The 21904-nt window shown below is 39.4% G+C and overlaps 1 protein-coding gene across 6 annotated transcripts in view; it reads left to right on the top strand.

Annotated features, from left to right (window-relative positions):
* Positions 1-10217: 10217 nt before the first annotated feature.
* LOC138929155 (uncharacterized) overlaps positions 10218-21904 on the top strand; it is a 229375-nt gene continuing 217688 nt past the window's right edge. For 3 of the 6 annotated variants that reach the window (XM_070288367.1, XM_070288369.1, XM_070288368.1), the window contains exons 1-3: positions 10218-10539; positions 10602-10769; positions 10828-10997. In XM_070288367.1, coding sequence (XP_070144468.1) covers positions 10360-10539; positions 10602-10769; positions 10828-10997 — 518 coding nt within the window. In that variant the 5' untranslated portion in view covers positions 10218-10359. Of the gene's footprint in view, positions 10540-10601; positions 10770-10827; positions 10998-11056; positions 11159-15672; positions 15722-21904 lie in introns of those variants that run through there. The other 3 variants (XM_070288370.1, XM_070288365.1, XM_070288366.1) reach the window with 3 other exon arrangements.

Below are 21904 nucleotides of genomic sequence, written 5' to 3'. Positions count from 1 at the left end.
AAAGGGCGCACGGCGGCGGTCCTGCACCGCCCGGAGTGATCCTGAGCATCCCGTGTACGTTCACCCACGATCCTCGTTTGAAAAAGGGACAGGGTGTAAGTGAAGAAGGGCGCCAGACGTGAACGTTCAGCCAACATCCATCGCTTGAAAAAGGGAGTCACTAGATAGCCTAAGCACGACTTAGTCAGTGAGGATCTACTGGGTAACGAATCCGCGGACGAACTTGCAAAGGAAGGCGTTGGACTGGCGAGTGAAAGAAGAGAAAGAACGCTCCAAAGCGAGCTAGAGAGACGGGCTGACGCAAGCGCAAAAAGCAGGTGAAGGAGTTATTCCGCAACCTGCAGAATATCAAAAATCATGTGCAAAGACCACAACGAGAAACTCACCCACTACGTGCTGCATCTTCCGCGGAAGCAGGCAAGCAGCAAATTTTCATTTTTGCAAAATAAGCCTAAAGTAAAGTCTACCAGAGCCGATGGCATTATTGCCACAAGGCAATTTATGGAAAAAGAAAACATTCCTGACACTTGAGACCCCTTGACGTATTGGGAGGCATGATTTTTAAATAATTATGACTAACATGTTAAATAAGAAATATTTTTTACAGATGACTGCTGACAACGAACTGAAATTGGTTGCAAAAAAAATTTTCTGTATACAAGCCTTGTCCTGTGAGTCTGAAAGAGTATTCAGCAAAGCTGGACAAACTATATCTGACCGCAGGACACGGCTTAAGGGGGGTCTTCTCATTCAAAAGCCGTTTTTTGGACCCTTTTTAAAAAAAATTCTTATTTGAAAACGCAAAGAATAATTGAAAATTTTTTTTATTTATTGTATTCAAAAATGTTCAAAGTAACTAAAAAAGTTGTTCTTGCCTCGATACGAGGGTTGTTCAAAGAGTAATGAGACTTCAAACTTGGTGGTCGAAAAAAAAGGTGTCGTCCTGGCGGCCACGATTCAGGGTCTCCAGAGCGTCCGAAATGAAAAATAAAAACGGGGTTATAATCAGAATAGATGTCATTTTCGGCTGACGGAACAGATTTTTTTTTTTAAATTTTTAAAACAAAATGGCGGCAATTCAAAAAAAAAAATCGATTTCGGTCGTTTTTTTTTGTAGTTTAGTGTAAAATAAAAATAGAAAAAAAAATTTTTTAAAAAATCTGTTCCGTCAGCCGAAAATGGTGACAATTCTGCGTCGATTCCACTTTGTTTCATGAAAATCGGTTCAGTTGAACTGGAGATATCATGGCCGCCAGTTCGAAAAACGTGGTTTCGAGATAAACGCGTTTGAAGTTTGAAAAAGGCTCATTTTGCATAGATCTTGCTTCACAAAAAAGGCTGTATCTTCTAAAGTATTTCGAATTTCTAAAAATCCTTTTGGGGACATATACACACCATCCCAAGCTATAAATAAATGCAAAAAAAAAAAAATCGAAAAAAAAAAGTTGCCCAATGAGAAGACCCCCTTAAACTTGAAGTTGTTAACCAACTTTTGTTCCTGAACAGAAATAGACACTTTAAATGATCTCAAATAAATCTCATGTTACTGTTTGTACTGTTTCTGTTCTTTTTGCATTTTCTTTTTTTTTTTTTTAAATTTCGATGTTTCACTCGATGTTTTTTTTTGAAAACATCGAAAACATCGATGGACACGAACATCGATGTTTCTGCACCTCTAATCCAGATACTCCTGTAAACCAAATGAAGCAGCCAAAATACTTTTACTTTTCACTAGCACAGCAGTGTCATCAGCGTACGTAGCTATTAGTAAATCATCTTCCGCGACTTCAGTTACTGGTGAGTGACTACGCATGTCCGAAGCAAAGACCGAATACAGAGTAGGACCTAGAACACTTCCTTGCGGAACTCCAGCTTCAATTGTCATGACTCTTGATTTATACCCATCAGCCGATACATGGAATGTGCGATCATGCAGAAAACTTTTCACAACCATGTACAGTTGAGGCGGGAAGAGTCGCTTCGCTTTGTACAGCAGCCCAGGGTGCCAAACTCTGTCAAATGCCTGTTGAATATCCAGGAAGGCAGCTACAGCATACTCCTTCTTCTCCAAGGCTTCTAAGGCAAAGTTAACCACTCTATGCAGTTGCTCAGGAGTACCGTGCTGCAGGCGGAAACCAAATTGAAATTTTGGGATCGCACTAGAAACTTCCTCGCAAGAGAGCAGCCTGTTAGAAACAGCCTCTCCATAAGGGTAGAGAAGGCTGATAAGCCTGTATGAATCCACTTCTGACGGCGGTTTTCCAGCCTTGAGAACCATGATTTCCAAATTTTCGGAAAGTATCCAACTTCTAAAACGCCGTTGAAAACAGACACAAGGAATTGCAGGGCTTTATCAGGTAATAAACGAATGGTTCTATTGTCAAGAAGATCCTCACCGGGTTTTTTTTTGGGAGACAACTTGGCTACCAGAACTTTCACTTCTTCCAAAGAGACAGCGCTAGCAGGAAGGCACATTTGAAACGGCGACTCCAAATACTCTTCCACTTGAAGACACAAACTATCAGGGGCATAATCAAAGGGCTTAAAACGCTGCTCAAGGTTATCAGCAAACACTTCAGCTTTTTCTAAGCTAGTGCGACACCAGCTCCCAGCCTGATTTCTGATTGCTGACTTTGGGGAGGACTGAGTTTTGAATCGTTTCGTGACACGCCAAAGCGAGTAATTTGCACTCATATCAGGACCCAGGTCTTCCAAAAAGTTGTCTATTTGAGTCTGTTTTCTATGAGCAAGAACCTTATGCAAGCGATTGGCAAGTCTTCTGTGGATCTGTTGCCCAAGGAGCCAGTCTATTCTTATAACTCCATTCTGTATAATGTGAGTATATAAGTGTGCTCCAATGATTAGGTCATATATGACCTGGCTAATCAAATTCGGGGTCAGCTAACTTACATTTCTGCCATTTTTCTTTGTCAACTTTAACTACATTGACTGGAAGAGCTTTCATAAGCTTTAGGGGTATAATTGCTTCAGTTATTACATTTTTTGGTGAATTTTTGATTGAAATTACGATTTTGTGCTTAGAGATGCACTTTCCAGTGGAAGATACTAAACTTATCAGTAGTTAAATAACCCGGGTGACGGGACCTTTGATGTGGGTAAAAAGGGTAATAAAAATGCAATTAATGGATTAGCTGTCAAAATTAGAGTGGTTTAGATAATAAAAATGCACTTAGTTAGGGGGAGATATGAATCTGTCATAAGAAGGGTAATAAAGATGGAATAAATTAGGGTCAGTGCATGTAAAAGGACACTTGAGATCAAGTGTTCAAGGGTTCCCACAGGGATATGGATACGAGTGCGAATGCAACGGAGCGATCCCAGAGCGATGCACGTGCACCGACGACCCCTCACTTAGAGGGTGAGGCAATTGAAAAAGGGCGCACCGGGGAGATCCTGCTCCGACCGGAGTGGCCCTGACCCAAACGTGTAAGGCAATTGAAAAAGGGCGCACGGCGGCGGTCCTGCACCGCCCGGAGTGATCCTGAGCATCCCGTGTACGTTCACCCACGATCCTCGTTTGAAAAAGGGACAGGGTGTAAGTGAAGAAGGGCGCCAGACGTGAACGTTCAGCCAACATCCATCGCTTGAAAAAGGGAGTCACTAGATAGCCTAAGCACGACTTAGTCAGTGAGGATCTACTGGGTAACGAAACCGCGGACGAACTTGCAAAGGAAGGCGTTGGACTGGCGAGTGAAAGAACAGAAAGAACGCTCCAAAGCGAGCTAGAGAGACGGGCTGACGCAAGCGCAAAAAGCAGGTGAAGGAGTTATTCCGCAACCTGCAGAATATCAAAAATCATGTGCAAAGACCACAACGAGAAACTCACCCACTACGTGCTGCATCTCCCGCGGAAGGACTGCAGAATGTTAGTGGGTATTCTTACAGGTCACTGCCTGTCTGCTGCACATGCAGTCAAGCTGGGTATTACCGACAACGCCAAATGCCGGAAATGTGATGAATCCGAGGTAATCGAAACCTTGGAGCATCTCATTTGCAAATGTCCGGCCCTAACGAGGGCAAGAATAAGATACCTAGGCTCTCCAGTTCTGGCATCGCTAGAAAATGCCTCCAGGAGAAAGCCAGGCGAACTCCTTGCCTTTGCGAAAAACACATTGATCTTAAAGGATCTCAAAACCCGCATAAATAGTCTCTAGGTCCATCCAGGATAGCTAGGGGCCATATTGGCCTATGCGTGGCCCCACGAGGGCCGTCCGGATTAACCTAACCTAACCACGGTCGTTATGAAGTTAAAAAGCAAGGGAATCAGGAAGGACCAAAAATTACCAAAACAGCAGCCAAATATATTAAAAAATGGAGTTCATTCAGGGGCGAATGAATATTCAGGATGGGATTGGAGTAAGGTAGAGTTTTAGATGGGTATAGTACAGCTCTCCCGCTCCAAGCTCTGATCTGCCATCACTCTTGCTCTCATGGTGTCCAAAACCCTAATTTTGCAGATCCGAAATCAGTCCCTGCAAAAAACTAAATGAGGCCAGTCGAGTGTGTCCATTGTACGAAAGAAGAATTTTTCATCAACAATCTAAGACAATAAATAAAACTTAATTTTTATAATCCCTACAATTATAACAATTATAGTTGGAATTAAAAAGAGTGGTAAACATAGAATAGGACGCCCGAAATTGACTTATTCGGCTAAAAGTGAAGAAGTGCAAAGGAAAAAGCAGCAGATTTAATTATGCTAATTAGAAGGCCGTTTGAGCAAATTGTAGATTCTCGTTTTTTTTTTCTGTGTCTAACAAAGAGCTTAAAAATTAAGAAAATGTAATTTTTTTTATTAATTGTTTGCTATAAAATTGCCGGTTACTTTATCAACTTTTCTATATATTTTATTTCGAAAAGGTGGGCGGAACCACGGAATCATAAAAAAAACCGTTTCTAAAAAATATTTCTTTGTTTAAAACTAATACCATAGAAAGAGACAAATCCCCATAATGCAGTGTCTTGCTAAGTGCAAAAGGTTTATCACTGTTCGGCTGGGGGGTAACTTCTCACTTCCGAAAGTACACACTATTAAAACACTCCCGCGCCGCAGTCGTCAAACACCAAAGAAATAGCGAAAAGTCACCACCAAAAAGAATACCGCAAGAAAGTAGTAGGCCGGGGGGCGTGGTTATTTTCAATGTTAACGAATGGACCGCTTTATTAGAGTTCATAAAAGGAATTAAATTTACAAGCGCAAGTGGGAGATCAAACAACTAGGAGAGCGGGAGCGGCCGCTCAGCGATGCGACGATCGGCCAGAGCCGAAGCATCCGCTAGAAGAGCGGGAGCGCAAACTGAGAGCGAGAGCGCGAGCTGAGGAGCTTTGAAGAAGCGGGAGCGCTTCGGAGTCGCGAGGGGCGGGAACATAAGCTCCCGACCTGAACATTCTCCCCCCCTTGCGAGGATACGCAGCAAAATATCAGAAGTCCTTCGCTCGAGAAAGTGTTGGAGTCGCTGAGCGGTCGTCGGCATGTAGCAGTGTGTGATGATCCTGTCCACACGACTGGCATCGGTCGTTACTACGGCAAGATCCTCCAGAATGGTGGTGGGCCAAGCAGTTGACGCAGTATTTTTTGTCGATGACTGCCTGGAGCAGTTTCTTTGCATCAAGTCGAAGAAAACGGTGGCACTTCCGAAGCGGATGGTTCCCTTGACAGACTCGGCATTGGTAGGATGAAATACCTCGGGAACATCTGCTCTTGCTGTCGTCGTACGGAACCCAATAGTTGAAGGAGTCGGCGGCATTGGTCACTTGTGTAGAGAACGACGAAATCCGCTGGATAGGTGGAGATATTTGTCGAGTGTTATCACGAGGAATCGGAACACTGGAAGATGAGTCGCTTGGATGCAACAAAGTGTGATGTCGACCGTGGCAAGTAAGACAGTTGTGGGCGCTTGTGCAATTACGGAGTGGATGACCGCTTGCAAAGCAATTTGAGCACAACTGTTTTTTCTGGATATAAGATGTTCGATCGACTATCGTCATCTGAAGGAAGCGTGGACACAAACGCACTGGATGGTTCTCTGCATAACACAAATCGCATATTTTGGACGTATGAAGAATCCTCGTACTAAAGGATTGTAGTACTCGTGGCGATGGGTTGGAGATTGTCGGTTTAGATGAACGAAAGCGTGTCACAGTAGGCTGGATAGAATCTATGGCTTCCAGAGTTCTATAGCGCTCTGTTAGGAATGAATCAAGTTCCGGCCACGTAGGAATTTCGGTTTTTTGTTCGATGGATTGCTCCCATAATGAAAGCGTCAGCTTTGGAAGTTTTGTGGAGCACAAATAGACAATTCTCGGTAGAAAGGCCGGAAATTCTCAGCGATGTTAGACAATTTTGGATTGTATTTTGCAGCTCCTTCAAGGCTGCCGAGGATTCGCGTTCACTGGACTCCATGTTAAATAATTTCTTAAGTTGATTGTTTACTAACGCGCGTTTATTTTCGAAACGATCGTGAAGCGCTGACCACGCGGATTGGAAGCCATCATTGGTCAGTGGAGATTTAGAAACAATGGCGTGAGCTTCGCCGCTAGTTTTTGCGTTTAAGTGGAAAAGCTTTTCCACTAGTTAACCTTGAATTATTTACATAAATGGCCGTAAACAGGTCACGAAAAGTGGGCCAGAGCAGATAATCTCCGTCAAAGATTTCTGTGTCGCATGGCGGAAGACTGCAACCCCTCGAGAATGTCTCTGTCGGCGGAGCTGTTCTTGCCTGTGAAGTGGAGGCGGACACACGGTCGATGTCTTCGTTCAGCTTGGAAGCACATCTTTCATACACCGCATAATAGTGTTCGTATTTATTTTGAAGTAGTGGAAGATTTCCGCTACTTCCCTCTTGAAGAGCTGCTCTGGAAACGGTCTCATACTCCCGTTCAACCTTTTCCCATAAGGACTGGATCTGATCTCGACGGATCTTTAATGTGAATGAATTGGGCTTGGAAGTGGATGCCGCAAAGATCTGGCTCTCAAATTGAATGATACGGTTGCTAGTTGCTATAAACTCAAGCATAGCAACATCTAGGGGGCCGTTGGCTCTGGATATCTCCCTCTTCTGACTTGCGTCTTGGGGGATTGACTTTTGTCCTTCTGACATATTTATATTCCTTTGGGAGTAGGCAGGAGTGACCAACTAAGTAGGTGAATGAAGCTGCTGGATTGAGCAGAATTCTCAAAATAAAGGATGTTCGCAAGAATATGCTGTAGAATTCGACTGGTAGAATTATTTGCTCCCAGTACCGTCAACTAAATCGAAGGAGTAGCAATGTGAGACGGTAAAATCGAAACAAATATGGATTGCAAGAATATGCCGTAGAATTCGGATGGTAGATGGTAGATGGTGGAATTAACCAATCTCAGAATTGCAAGTAAATAAACTGGAAAAAATTTACTTGAGGTAGAAGCGACGAGAATCGACAATATGTGTAGAGGAATCAATATTAATTGGAGCAAATGCGACGAGAATGGAAAATTTATTTGTAGTGGAGCCAATATTAATTGGAGCAAATGCGACGAGAATCGAAATTTATTTATATTTATAAATAATTGCGGAATGGAAATGCAGAGTTTTTATTATTTTCGTATTTAAAATAAATGCAGGAAGGATGTAGATTACGTAATTATGACGATTGCGGATATTTATGCGAGTAAAAAAAACTTTAAAAGTATTTAATGATCAATTAATTCGTTAATTATTAATTAATAAAAATATTAATTATAAGGAAAAAATAATTCGATCGGAATGGTGGGATCGGAACACCTGACACCTTTTTCCTCAACTCACTGTTCGTTGGGATGCGCTGCCGGCAATGTAAAAGCTCTTGGTTATGTATGTATGTATGTATGCAGATGTCGCGACGGCAGCGGAACTTTGTAAGGCGCACCAATAAAATGCAGAAAAAGACGGACACTGGCTTACACAATTTTGTTTCAATATTTAATTCTTTATTATATTATGTTTTATTTTCTTGGTTTTAAAAAATGTTGAATGTAAATGTATGTGGAAGAAAATATGTAATATATGTTTTATATGGAGAAAGTATAATATGGATTTATAATATAATAATATATGTGTATATATGGATGTGGATGTTAGCGGACTGTATTTCGATTATTAGTAATTTCTTATTAATTTTTCTTTTATTGTGCGAAATAAAATCAATGTCTTTATGTAGACCGATGTATGGACATATGTATGTATTTTATTTTTGTGTCGGAACCGTTTTGTACATTGATGTACGGATAAATGCCAATATGTATAGAGGAAAGCGGAATAACAAGAATATGGCGACGTTCAAAACGGAGACGGATTGAAAATTTGCAAATTGTAGGAAATGGAAAATTCCTCAACTGCCGTTGTCAGGAAAACTCGCACTTGGAGTCGACACGGAAAATTAATCTTGCAGCAGAGTGACCGAAATTAATTGTTCGGACTACTGCTGAAGATCGGCAGCGAGGGGGGCGACGGAATACGGAGTACTTATCTTGGAAGCAGAGAAACGCCGAGAACTGCTGGTGAAGCGGAGTTGTAGAAAAAATCCGGAATCCAAAATCCGGCTCTGTAGGACCAAATGTTCGGCTGGGGGGTAACTTCTCACTTCCGAAAGCACACACTATTAAAACACTCCCGCGCCGCAGTCGTCAAACACCAAAGAAATAGCGAAAAGTCACCACCAAAAAGAATACCGCAAGAAAGTAGTAGGCCGGGGGGCGTGGTTATTTTCAATGTTAACGAATGGACCGCTTTATTAGAGTTCATAAAAGGAATTAAATTTACAAGCGCAAGTGGGAGATCAAACAACTAGGAGAGCGGGAGCGGCCGCTCAGCGATGCGACGATCGGCCAGAGCCGAAGCATCCGCTAGAAGAGCGGGAGCGCAAACTGAGAGCGAGAGCGCGAGCTGAGGAGCTTTGAAGAAGCGGGAGCGCTTCGGAGTCGCGAGGGGCGGGAACATAAGCTCCCGACCTGAACAATCACCAAATAAAGACAAATATTATATTATATTACATGTTTTTAATTCGCCGACAACTAATCATTTTAATTTTTATGTTATGTTAGTACCAAGCTAGAAATCAGAATGTTCTTCATCTTTCTCTTTTTGCTAGGTTTTTTTCTTATATGGACTCTTGGAGCTTTAAAACAAAGTTAAGGTGGATTAATCAAATCAAATTAATTACACTAGTCGACAAAAAAAAAATGTGGAGACGCGGCTGATTGTGAAGACTTTGGTCGGAATATTATAAAATGTAAATTTTTCTTATTTAATATTTAACAACATTTGAGGGACCTCATTCCTTCGTTATATTGCTTTTTCCAAACCAGTGAACCAGTGGAATTAATTTGTGTTGTTTAATTTAGTACTCACATAACATTAATCAGCTCTAAAAGTTTTTAAGGCCCGAATTTGGTTGACCTGTGTTATTATTATTTATTGTTTTTTTAATCAATGTTCTTTCTTTCTTTTTGTATGATTCTAGTAGTACCTGCCTTCCTGGATATTCAACAGGCATTTGACAGAGTCTGGCACCCTGGGCTGCTGTACAAAGCGTAGCGACTCTTCCCGCCTCAACTGTACCTGGTTGTGAAAAGTTTTCTGCATGATCGCACATTCCACGTATCGGCTGATGGGTATAAATCAAGTGTCAAGACAATTGAAGCTGGAGTTCCGCAAGGAAGAGTTCTAGGACCTACTCTTAGTGCGAACAAATGTGCGAATGTGACTTTCGCCAACCGTGCAGCTAGCTGTGGGGTCAGTCTTAATGGTAGAGTCATTGGCCACCATAGAGCCTATATGTACCTTGGCGTTACCTTGGACCGTAAACTTACATTTGGCAGGCATGTTGCGAATATTCAGCATGCTGTTAAGTCTAAGGTTGGCTGGCAAAAATCCTCCATCTGAACCCTCCCCGTGGTTGCCGGCTGGGCAATGGGCACTGTATTAACCCGGACACGGGTAATGCATGGCTGCTTGCCCCGTCCGCGATGAAAATCATTTCAAATTATGTAAACATAACTTAACTTAATACTCCTCCATACCTCAGCATTGTAAACATAGATTTTACTTTGAATTAGGTTTAGTTGAACCAAAAAAAAAAAAAAATGATTCCAGTAATTTTTCCATATAAACAATAGTCCACTAATACGCAAGAAGGCGATGAAATTTTTGTCATGCACGTTTTTAATTATGTTTTTTTTAGTATACCATACATACTGAAAAAGTAAACAAAGTCACCTGGAATGCTTTTTAATATTATTTCTTTCCAAATTCCAAAAATTAACGTTTGTTACTCCTACAAAATTAAGGTACCAACTATTTGCATTTAAACTGTTTTGTTATGCTACCTATACGCTGCTTGACCAAATGTGATGCAGAAGAAGATGAAAACTCTCAAATTGCAGTGATACTAGGAGGTGACCAACGTCCTCCATGCGGAGCGAAAACTTTGCTCTTGGCCCCTAAAGTTAAACTTAGCAGTGGCTATGAAATGCCGATTTTGGGCTTTGGAACAAATAAGGCAAAACTATTTCTCTGAAATATATTATTATAACGAACTTACAGATACGTTAACTTTTGCAGCTAAGGGGATACCAATGTTCCACAGCAATCCACTATGCTGTAGAGACTGGGTATAGGCATTTTGATACTGCTTATTATTATGAGAATGAAAAAGATATTGGAGAAGCTCTTCGTACACAAATCAAAATGGGAAACGTGTCAAGAGAAAATATATTTTTGACCACCAAGGTATTAATATATTCTAAAGAAAATTTATGTAATTTAATTAATCAGAACAATTACTAAGTTATGGAATATCCACCATGATCCAAGCGACGTGCGACGTATATGTGAAAAACAGCTGGAATTGCTAGGGTTTAATTATATCGACTTATATCTTATGCACTTTCCAATTGGATATCAGCATTTATGTGATGAAATTCTAAAACCAATGAAAGATGGTAAAATTCAAACAAAGTAAGTAACTTTTAGTTTTTAGTTTCTGTATACCGTTACAGAGGGTATTCTTATTTCAGTCAGATATTTGGAAGGATCATTTGATCTCATCGTGACCTTTTATAAAATACTTGAATATACCTTTTCCAATAGTATTAATTTCGGTGCAGCCAATCTAAAAGGTTAGAATAGCTTGATCAATTATTTCTTTATTATTGTTTAGCTCACATCAAAGAGTATAGAACGATATAGAGAGAGCGTATACAATGATTTGCCTGCGCTACGCTTGCTGACGAGGGAAAGGGTTAATGATTTGCTTTCCATTTGCTAAGAAAATAGTATTATTTTCTCGTAGAAACGGTGAGACGGGAGTCCTCACCTCTTATGTAAAAGCTAAAGAGTATAGAAGTTTGTATACCCTTGCAGATTGGTTTTCATATTTATATCATAAATTATAATGCCGAAAACAGACACTAAACAGAGTTTCATAACATTTTACCTATACTTATTATGTTTACAGTTTGACAGTTACAGTTATACATTCCGAGCTTTACATATTCTCTACATCTGCGGATCGCTTCTATGGCAGCTATATGATATAGTTGTCCGATTTTCATAATATTGTTACAAAAATTCTAAAATAATACTAAAAGCTCAGTTCTCAAAGTAGATGAAAATACATTGAAAAACAACGAAGTTATAAATTTTTCTATTACTTTCTCTATCGTTCCTATGGCAGCTATAAGATATAGTCGTCCGATTTTCATAAAATTTATACCAAAACTCTGAAATATACAAGAAGCTCATGTACCAAAGTAGATTAAAATAAGTTAAAAAACAACGAAGTTATAATTTTTTTTCGATTAATTTCCCGATCGTTTCTATGGCAGCTATAAGATATAGTGGTCCGATTTTCATAAAATTTTTAACAAAATTCTGGAGTAATATATTTATATGGAAGGTTGAGAGGTTGCCTTCCAAGCCGAGACTTCTGTGACCGTTGGATGTAGGTGTTGATCGCCGATGCTTCGGGTTGAGACTTCTTTGTCCCAAAAAGGTCGATCGATCCCTTCAGCCACGACTTCGTTGTCGTCTGTAGGATCATTGTCGTATTACTCAATTAAACGTCTCCATCGACTTCTTTGTCGAGTGAAAAAGGGTTTTACGAAAACGGAGGTTTCGTTCGACAAATAGGTTTTTTATTGATACGTGAGCAATGTTCTATGTTGTCTTCTCTAATGATCAAAACTAAGCTTAGAGTTGGAAGCTTCAACTAAAAGCTTAGCGCCATGTATGTACACATTAACATTAACTTATTCTAATAATAATTGAAAAACAGCCAAGTTATATTTTTTTTCTACAAATTTATCGAACATTTGTATAGCAACTTTATGATATAGTCGTCCGATCCGGCCCGTTCGGACATATATAGCAGTGAGAGTATATAGAAGACTATATGCAAAGTTTCATTCAGATAACTTTAAAACTGAGGGACTAGTTTGCGTAGAAACGGAAAGACGGACGGGCAGACAGACGGACATGGCTAGATCGACTCGGCTGTTGATGCTGATCAAGAATATATATACTTTATATGGTCGGAAAAGTCTCCTTCACTGCGTTGCCAACTTCTGACTGAAATTATAATACCCTGCAAGGGTATAAAAATTATAGCTTCGGTGTTTTTCAACGTATTTTAATCTACTTTGACACATCCCACATTTCCACCATTAAAAAATGCTGTATATATAATATATATATTTTTTTTATAGTTTTGTTTTTATTGGCATCGACCTATATTTGTTAGTATTCGTAATTGCAGACTTGAGGTCTCAGTCAACGGGTCTAAGCTTAGATTGAAGGTAAAGTACCAAGAAAATTAGCAAGTGGTCTGATGAGTTGGGTAGCGCCAACGAAACGATCGTAACCACAGCTGCTACTTGTCTATTGACAAGTTCCTTTTGTTGTTTATAAAATCGAAGCCGACTGATACCTCAAGTCTGCATTTACGAATGCTATATTTATTTTTGTGTAAATATAATTTTTTTTCAAGTATAATGATCAGAAGTGATGTTCCAAATTAACTGACATTTTCATAATTTTTTATGATTTTTGTGAGCGTACAGTAAAGAAAGCACATTAACTCCATTCTTGACATTATCGTGTGCCCAACAACAAGATGTGAAATGTTGTCCATGAATATTGGAAACCAGCGGTGTATCAGCCTTTCTTTTATGAAAATATTTAAGCGACTCCTACAGATATTGCTCATGTTCGGGGACAATTTGATGTTTAAACATTTTCATGAAATTTTTTATTTTTATTACAAGTTGTTGAGTGGTATTAGTGGTTGAGATGATGTATTAGTGGTTGAGATATGCCTTTGTATTTATCTCACTCGCAACAGTTAGCTCAGTGGAAATTTGTATATCAGTCGCTCCTGATTTGACACTCTCGTTTTGGTGTGAGAGATCAACAACCACAATAGGAGCCTTCGACATGAATTCCATCGGAGATAAAAGAGCTCGAGGTTCTCGGTTGTAGTAGCTCTCTTGAAATTTTGTATATGTCGGAGATAAATTCTGGGAAGTACGCTTCTCTTAAGAAGCGTAGTGCTAGGCATAGCAGCAGAGACGAGAGCAGTCTGAATTCGGGGAAGTACGCTTTTTCTAAGAAGCGCAGCGCTAGGCATAGCAGCAGATACGAGCGCAGTCTCTGCTGGCGAGTGAGGTCCGTTGTCGCGCTACCGAAAGTCATAGGAGAGAAAGAGAGGTATATAGATCAACTAAAGTAAGAATGTTGACTGGACATATTAAATAGATGGAGAGAAGGGAGTGGAGTTTAGTTTGATTTGGTAACGATCGGCAACGGAACTCGCTGTGCTGTCGCGCGAGGGTATTAATATGGACGAAACCATTGCGCATCCGACATATACATGTCATACAAGAAAGCAAAACGATTCTCATTATATTTAATATTTAAATCCTCATAGGGATATACTTTAGAATTAAGATATACTTTTGCATTTCTCAAATTGTTCGTAATTAGTTCTCCATTCAATGTAAATGCAATAACAGCAAAACGTGGACGTTCTCTATTTGCCGACATCTTAACATTTCATATATGATGTGTTCCCTGAACCAATGTTGGATTTATATAACAATCCTAACTCCGGAATGCGAGCGGGAGGCTAGCTCCACTCTTTACTACATTAAACATTTTAATTTTAGCACTGTCACTTGGAACGATGTGGGGGATCTTCCAACTTATACTATTAATAGCAATATTTGCGGTGGCCAGTCACAAACCGAAAATAAAATAAATGAGAGATAAAGAAATTAATTTGTAAACATTGCGAAAATACAAATCACATTTGAATTCGCATATGCTCACAAGCAAAACGTAGAGTATAGCGGAGAGCGTCGATAGAAGCTTATCTGGTCTGCTCTCGCATACAGCCTACCTGCATAGCGCTAACCCTTTCTCGTGTGCACCGAATGCGTGTGAAGACGGAAAAGGAGAAGAGCGACTCCGTTAGGTGAAGTTTGGCAACGCTGCAATTGCGTACAGCTAACTTCTAGAGTCAGAGTTCTCGCTCATTTTATTTTTGGCACTGAGAACGTTCGCATGCAAGCCGCTGCTGATCGTAGAAATAATAGTGGAAAATTTTCAACCGCGTGGCCGAATATTTCAAAGTGTTTTCTGGCCGAGGAAAAGGAGTTCACCAGTGCAGAAGGAGTTTCGAAGAAACGAACCCAGCACAAGGGGTAAATATTTCCGTGAAAAGTGCAAATGAAAAGTGCAGTGTTTAAGTGCATATTTTTGTGTAGGAAAGAGACGGAAGATACGTCGACCGGCAACTTCAGCGCCAGAGCGGCAGTATTCCGCCAGTTCTCGGGTGTTGGTCACCGGCTGGTGGACCATTTTGGAGGCTGCTGGCCAAGATCGGCGCAACAACCGCCGTATTTTTTTGGACGTGCCGCGTGCTGATTGCCACGTTTTGAGGTTGGAATCGACCTGCGCGTGAGCACGCCCAACACCAATAGGATTTAACCTCAAATTTTGAGCGACACTTCGGCCGCGACAACCGTGTGCTACATGGAGGTTCGGATTTAACCTTAATCCGACCTGCCGTTCCCAATCAGCCAATCCATGCCAGGCGTGGTGTCGGAGTACCCATGCGGGTTAGGCTACCCTAAGGAACGCGAGGAGGAGGAGAAGGAGCTACGAGCTCCTGCAGAAGCAACAACGATCGGATGACCGTTGGTTTTGCTGCCGTAAATAGGAGTAGGAGACGAATGTGAGGAGACGCTAGCCTACACTTTACGCGCACGTGCCACGTGCGGCACCATATCCCAGAGCGGGATGAAATAAGGAGAACAGACTTTTCGTCTGGCATGCGAAGACGCCAAACCCTTCGTAGGCGGTGAATTGATCAGGAGACCTGGAGGGGAATGCCGCAAGGAGGCAACGCCATGTGCTGAGCGGCAGCCAATCGATCTGGACGTATGCTGCAGATCATTTTATTTGTTTAGGGATTTAAGGCCAATGTGCTAAATTTGTAGATTTTAATTTTTTGATAGTTACTTATGCAGCTCATATCTTTTTGTATTCAAGTAATGTAAATTTAGAGTCGTTTGATCAAGCAACACAAAAATAATATTTGTCAGAAGTTAACAACATTTTTGATTAAATCTAGAACAGCGTCTTTGATGGGCCCACCGAACCTGCTTCAACCGGATTTGTGAGTAAGTGAGATCTCTCCTTATAAAAACATATTGATTTCTGACTTTAAAAATATATTCTATTTTTGTGTGTGCAATTAAATAACGAAACGTCATATAAAAAGAAGAAGAAGAATCGCTCGGTTGTGCTTTGCATCGCTCCGCTGTTGTTTTTACCTATTAAAACAAAACAATTAATATAAATTACTTGGTTTCATTTACCAACACCTTAAGTACCTGCGTATTCCTTATAATTTGGAAAACTGCAATTAAATCAATCTGTAAAAGTGAATCAATATGAATTTTTAGCAATGCCGTTTGGACTGAAGAACGCGTCATCTGGTTTTTCAACGCGCTATAGTCAAAGCCTTGGGTGACTTAGTCAATACGTATGCGGTGGTCTACATAGATAACGTTTTAATTGTTTCAAATTCTGCAGAGGAAGCATACGAGAGATTATATGAAGTGTTGCGTATCCTATCAAAGTCTGGGTTTTCTTTCAATGTAAAAAAAATGTAAATTTCGCTTAAGAAAAAGAAGAAGAAGAATCGATCGGTTGTGCTTTGTATCGCTCCGCTGTTGTTTTTACCTATTAAAACAAAACAATTAATATAAATTACTTGGTTTCATTTACCAACACCTTAAGTACCTGCGTATTCCTTATAATTTGGAAAACTGCAATTAAATCAATCTGTAAAAGTGAATCAAGTTAATAATTACAAATTGTGAAAGTTCGCTTTGACACAGATATTCTCGTACATATACACTTATTAACTCACCACAAAACAAATACACCGAAACCGATACACTAACACACCAAAATCGCTACACTCAACAACACAACAAAAGAAACTGTCGAAGATGTCTACGTCCACTGCATCTAAACGCCTACGCAGCAACGCTGGAACCGCAAATGAACCGCAAATGCCCCCTCGTCCCAGATTCTGGATCTGCTTAAGTTAAGGTGCGCTTCCAGGAGCAGACGGATGAGATTACGGCCTTCGTAAGGGAAACGGAGAAACGCATACTTAGTATTCTCTCGGACAGACTGGATTCCATTGCGGGTGAGGTGAAGCAAACTGGAGAGCGGGTATCTCGCCTGGAGCGGGAAGTAGTTGATCTGCGCTCGCAGCGGGAACAGCTGAGTGTTCTTGTTGACCGTCTCAGCCAGGAGGTAGCAGACATGCGGGTAGTCAAAGAGAGAGTGGGAGGTGTGGAGGCTAAACTGGCTGCTCACCACGCGGCTAACAATGCGCTTGACCTTCGCATACATGGAATCCCATATGTTGAGGGTGAAAACCTAAAAACACTTTTTCACACTCTGTGTTTTTCACTGCACATAACTCCGCCACCGCGGGTTCGGGACATTTTCCGGGCCCGTAAAACACAAAGAACAAATGTCGACACGGTCATTATTGTTAAGTTGGATAGCTTGCGAGAAAAGATTGGGCTACTGAAAATAATTGCAGCGTACCGGCGAGAAAATAAAATGCAACTGAGCTTAAAGCACGTGGGTATCGACTCTGATGCTCTGATCTACGTAAATGAGCAGCTTTTAAGAGAAAATTACATCATCTTCAAAGAAGACTGCAGTTTTTACCAGACGTGGCCTTGTTCATGTTCGCTGTAATGGGAGCGAGAATGTGCGATGCATAGAGCGCATTGAAGAGCTAAACGTGATGTGCGATAATGAACCTCCTCTCTCCTTCTCCCGCTCTTCACAACCCCCCACACAAGACTTGGAAGATGGACCTGCACAATCGAAGAGCTTTCGCTCTTAATTTTATTCGTACTCTTAATGATCATTTAATTGTTAGGTTATTCATTAAATTGTATCAGTATATAAGTAATTGTTTAGTGTTTAATGTCTTTTGTTACACTGAGTTTGCGCCTCATAAATGGTATGTCCCAGATTATGTGGGATAATGTAGGGGGTTCCATGACTGGTAGCATTTCGAGAGTCTTAAGTAATTATAAACAGGGCTTAAAAGTGGTTCATATTAATGCACAGAGTCTCTTAAGAAAAATTGATGAGTTTAGGTATCTGTTCGTGAAGTCTAACGTAGATGTAATATGTGTATCTGAAACGTGGTTTATGTATGAGCAGTCTGATTTATTGGTTAATTGTGATGGTTATAATGTCTTTCGTTCTGTTCGCTGTAATGGGAGCGAGAATGTGCGATGCATAGAGCGCATTGAAGAGCTAAACGTGATGTGCGATAATGAACCTCCTCTCTCCTTCTCCCGCTCTTCACAACCCCCCACACAAGACTTGGAAGATGGACCTGCACAATCGAAGAGCTTTCGCTCTTAATTTTATTCGTACTCTTAATGATCATTTAATTGTTAGGTTATTCATTAAATTGTATCAGTATATAAGTAATTGTTTAGTGTTTAATGTCTTTTGTTACACTGAGTTTGCGCCTCATAAATGGTATGTCCCAGATTATGTGGGATAATGTAGGGGGTTCCATGACTGGTAGCATTTTGAGAGTCTTAAGTAATTATAAACAGGGCTTAAAAGTGGTTCATATTAATGCACAGAGTCTCTTAAGAAAAATTGATGAGTTTAGGTATCTGTTCGTGAAGTCTAACGTAGATGTAATATGTGTATCTGAAACGTGGTTTATGTATGAGCAGTCTGATTTATTGGTTAATTGTGATGGTTATAATGTCTTTCGTTCTGACCGAATTGGGAACGCTGATGGAGTGGCTATATATGTCAGCAGCAGTCTAAACTGTGAGGTCAAGTGTAAACAGCCAAACGATAGTCCCATCGAATATATATTTATGAAGGTAAATAGTATGTCAAAGGAAATAAAATCCCTCATCGGCTGCATTTACCGACCTAACCGAACGATTGAATACGCACCTTTGATAGACACTATTCATGAGATATCTACTACCTACACTGACATTATACTTGCAGGCGACTTTAACAGTAACGTCCTTAATGAGAACCACCTAATAGATAGCTTCGAGGCTTTGGGCCTTTATGCTGTCAATAAATCAATGCCTACTCACTTCACTGACTCCACTGATACCCTTCTTGACTTGTTCTTCGTAAATGCCCCTAGTTTAATCCTATTATATGACCAGGTCGCAGCACCAGTTTTCTCGAAACATGACCTTATATTCTTGACTTATGACGTATCTTTGACCCACAATGTTAACTCGCTCAGCTTTAAGGATTATAAAGGCATTAATGCTTTGGTTATCCAGAGCGAATATAGTATGTGTAACTGGTCTACTATTTATCAATGTACAAGTGTTGAGTCTCAATTAAATGTCTTAAATATTAACATATTAAATATGTATAACAAATGTGTACCTGTCAAAATAAAAGTTATTAAACCAAGGCAAAACCTGTGGTTTAATAATGAAATAAATGAACTTATACATCAACGAGATATTGCGTACAGGAAATGGAAGCGGTATAAGACTGACCATTTTTGCACTTTGTATAAAAATTAAGGTGCAGAGTTACAAAACTTATAAAGGATGCCAAGGGTGAAATATTCAAACTAAAATTTGACAATGCCACCTCGTCAAAAAAGACCTGGTATGAACTCAAAAAATTGGGAATCGGAAAGTGCAGGCATTGATTGATATTGATGTAGAGAATCTCTGTCAATCGTTTTCGCAAATCGATGTACCTGAAGCAACTCATAACCAGTACCTGAACAATATATCTAGCTGTGATAATAGTTTTAGCTTTATGTGCGTCGATCAATGTGATGTTTTAAATGGAATCCTCAAAGTTAAATCGAATGCTGAAGGTTTAGATAACGTCAGTCCCAAATTCTTAAAACTTATTACTCCGCTACTTCTTCCACATATAACATACATCATCAATACTGCAATTACTACTTCGACTATGCCCACAACTTGGAAAAAGGCAAAGATTATTCCAGTTCAAAAACCAAATAAGGAATACAGACCCATTTCAATCCTTCCCTTTCTTGCTAAGGTGCTTGAAAATTTAATGGCGCAGCAGATGTTGAGGTATCTCGAAGATAACTCCCTGCTGGCGCAAAAACAATCTGGGTTCAGGAAGAAAAGAAGCTGTATTAGTGCAATAGCGGACATTGTTGAAGATATTCGGAAGCAACTGGACAATAATTGTGTGACGTTTTTAACTCTATTGGACCATAGCAAAGCATTTGACTCAGTGAACCACTCTATTCTCTGCTCTAAGTTAAAAAATCTCTTTAATTTCTCTGATACTGCAGCTCGATTTATTGAGTCATACCTAAGTGAAAGGTCACAGGCAGTTGTCTCTGGCACTCCCATGTCTAGCTGTAGATTACTAACACGAGGAGTACCTTAGGGATCAGTACTTGGTCCTTTGTTATTCTCTTTGTATGTTAATGGTTTACCAAGTGTTCTGTCTGACTGTGAAGTCCATATGTATGCGGATGATGTTCAAATTTATGTTAGTAGTCCTGTTAATCAGTTAAATATTTGTATTAGTCAGAGCAATAATATGCTCAAGAAATTAAATGACTGGGCAACATGCAATGGATTAAGCATTAATCCGAAGAAATCCAAATGTTTAGTAATTTCCAAGAGACCACTTGATACTGGAAACCTTCGAAATCTGGTTATAAATAATAACCCTATAAATTACACCACAAATGCTAATAACTTAGGGATGACTTTTAATAATACACGCTCTTGGAGCAAAAATATCACTAAAGCCTCTGGTGGAACATATGGATTGTTGAGACAACTTGCTTGTACTAAGACACTCCTTCCGCAACACATAAAGACCTTAGTTGCAAAAACAATCCTTATTCCAACACTATTCTATGGAATAGAGGTGTTTGGACACTGTGACTCGCGAGATTTCCATAATTTATCATTACCCCTTAATTCAATAACTAGATATGTGTTTAATCTTAGACGTCTTGACCATGTATCCAACTTGACAACTAAACTTCTTGACCTTGACTTGACTGCATGGATTAGCTATAGAACTCTTACTTACTTTCATAGAATTATAACTTCGAAAGAACCAAAGTATTTGTATGATAAACTTGTGTTTGCAAATTTACTTAGAACGAATAACTTGATATGCCTCAGATACAAAACTTTATGCTCAGACCGTCAATTTTTTATAAACGCTATCCGTCTATGGAACAACCTACCACACCATTTTAAAAACATAAGGAGCGCAACTCAGTTTAACAAACTAATTAAAGAATATTAAATGAAAAACAATAATAAATGAATAACAATAAAATACTATATTTATAATATTTATAGTTTTAATATAGATTAAAAAAAAAAAAAATTAAAAATAATAAATAAATAAATAAAATAAATTTAAAAAAAAATAAAAATAAATAAAAATAATATAAAATAAAAATAACATAAAAATAACATAGTTAAATAAATAAATAATACAAATAATTAAATAAAATATATATATAGTTAGTAAATTTAGTAAATTAATAATAAATAAATAACAAATAATTTTAGATAATAAGAATACGAATTGTTAGACTAAATAATAATTTCTTCTTGACTAGTGCAATAACTATAAGCTAATCACTTGTCGCACTAGGATAAAAACAAAAATAAATGAAATGAAAAATAGTCGAGCGACATTTCGTTCATATGTAGGCAAAAGGAAGAGTTGGTTTAAATATTTTTACAATTCGATTAAAGTAAATTTTAATAGCATTATGATTAGGAGTTAAATACATCGTAAGAAACAATAAGAATTTTAGGAGCGAATAAGAATTTGTATACGATAAGATGATGGGATTTGATAACGTTTTGTTATTGTTTGTTTTGATTGATTGATCCTTTTTCCAATATGTTGGAGTAATTTGAATTAGTTTTCGTGGATCGATCTTGATGCTGCCGCAATGTGAATTATAACATAATAATAAACTTTGATTAAGGGATAATCGCAAACATAATCTCTCGAGTTATCATGGCAGGGAGGGTACAGAAAGGGATGGCGAATAACAGCAAGTCACCCGTACTCCTGGCGTTCTCTTGATTAGCTTACCGGTCCGTCCGCGTATATCAGAATCCGAGTATATCCTTTGTTGTTTTGAACTGTAGATTACAGTTAGTGCACTTACAACTTTTCTTTTGCGTAGTGCAGTGTGTATATAGGGAAGATGAGGAAAACCCAGGACAATCCGACGAGCTTAGCAAAGAGCGATGCTAGAAGTGCACGAAACCGAATCT

This window comes from Drosophila kikkawai, chromosome X (assembly GCF_030179895.1).
Source record: "Drosophila kikkawai strain 14028-0561.14 chromosome X, DkikHiC1v2, whole genome shotgun sequence".
NCBI classification, from domain to species: domain Eukaryota; kingdom Metazoa; phylum Arthropoda; class Insecta; order Diptera; family Drosophilidae; genus Drosophila; species Drosophila kikkawai.
The sequence above is the reverse complement of the archived record's forward strand: the minus strand, read 5'-3'. Positions and strand labels throughout refer to the sequence as shown.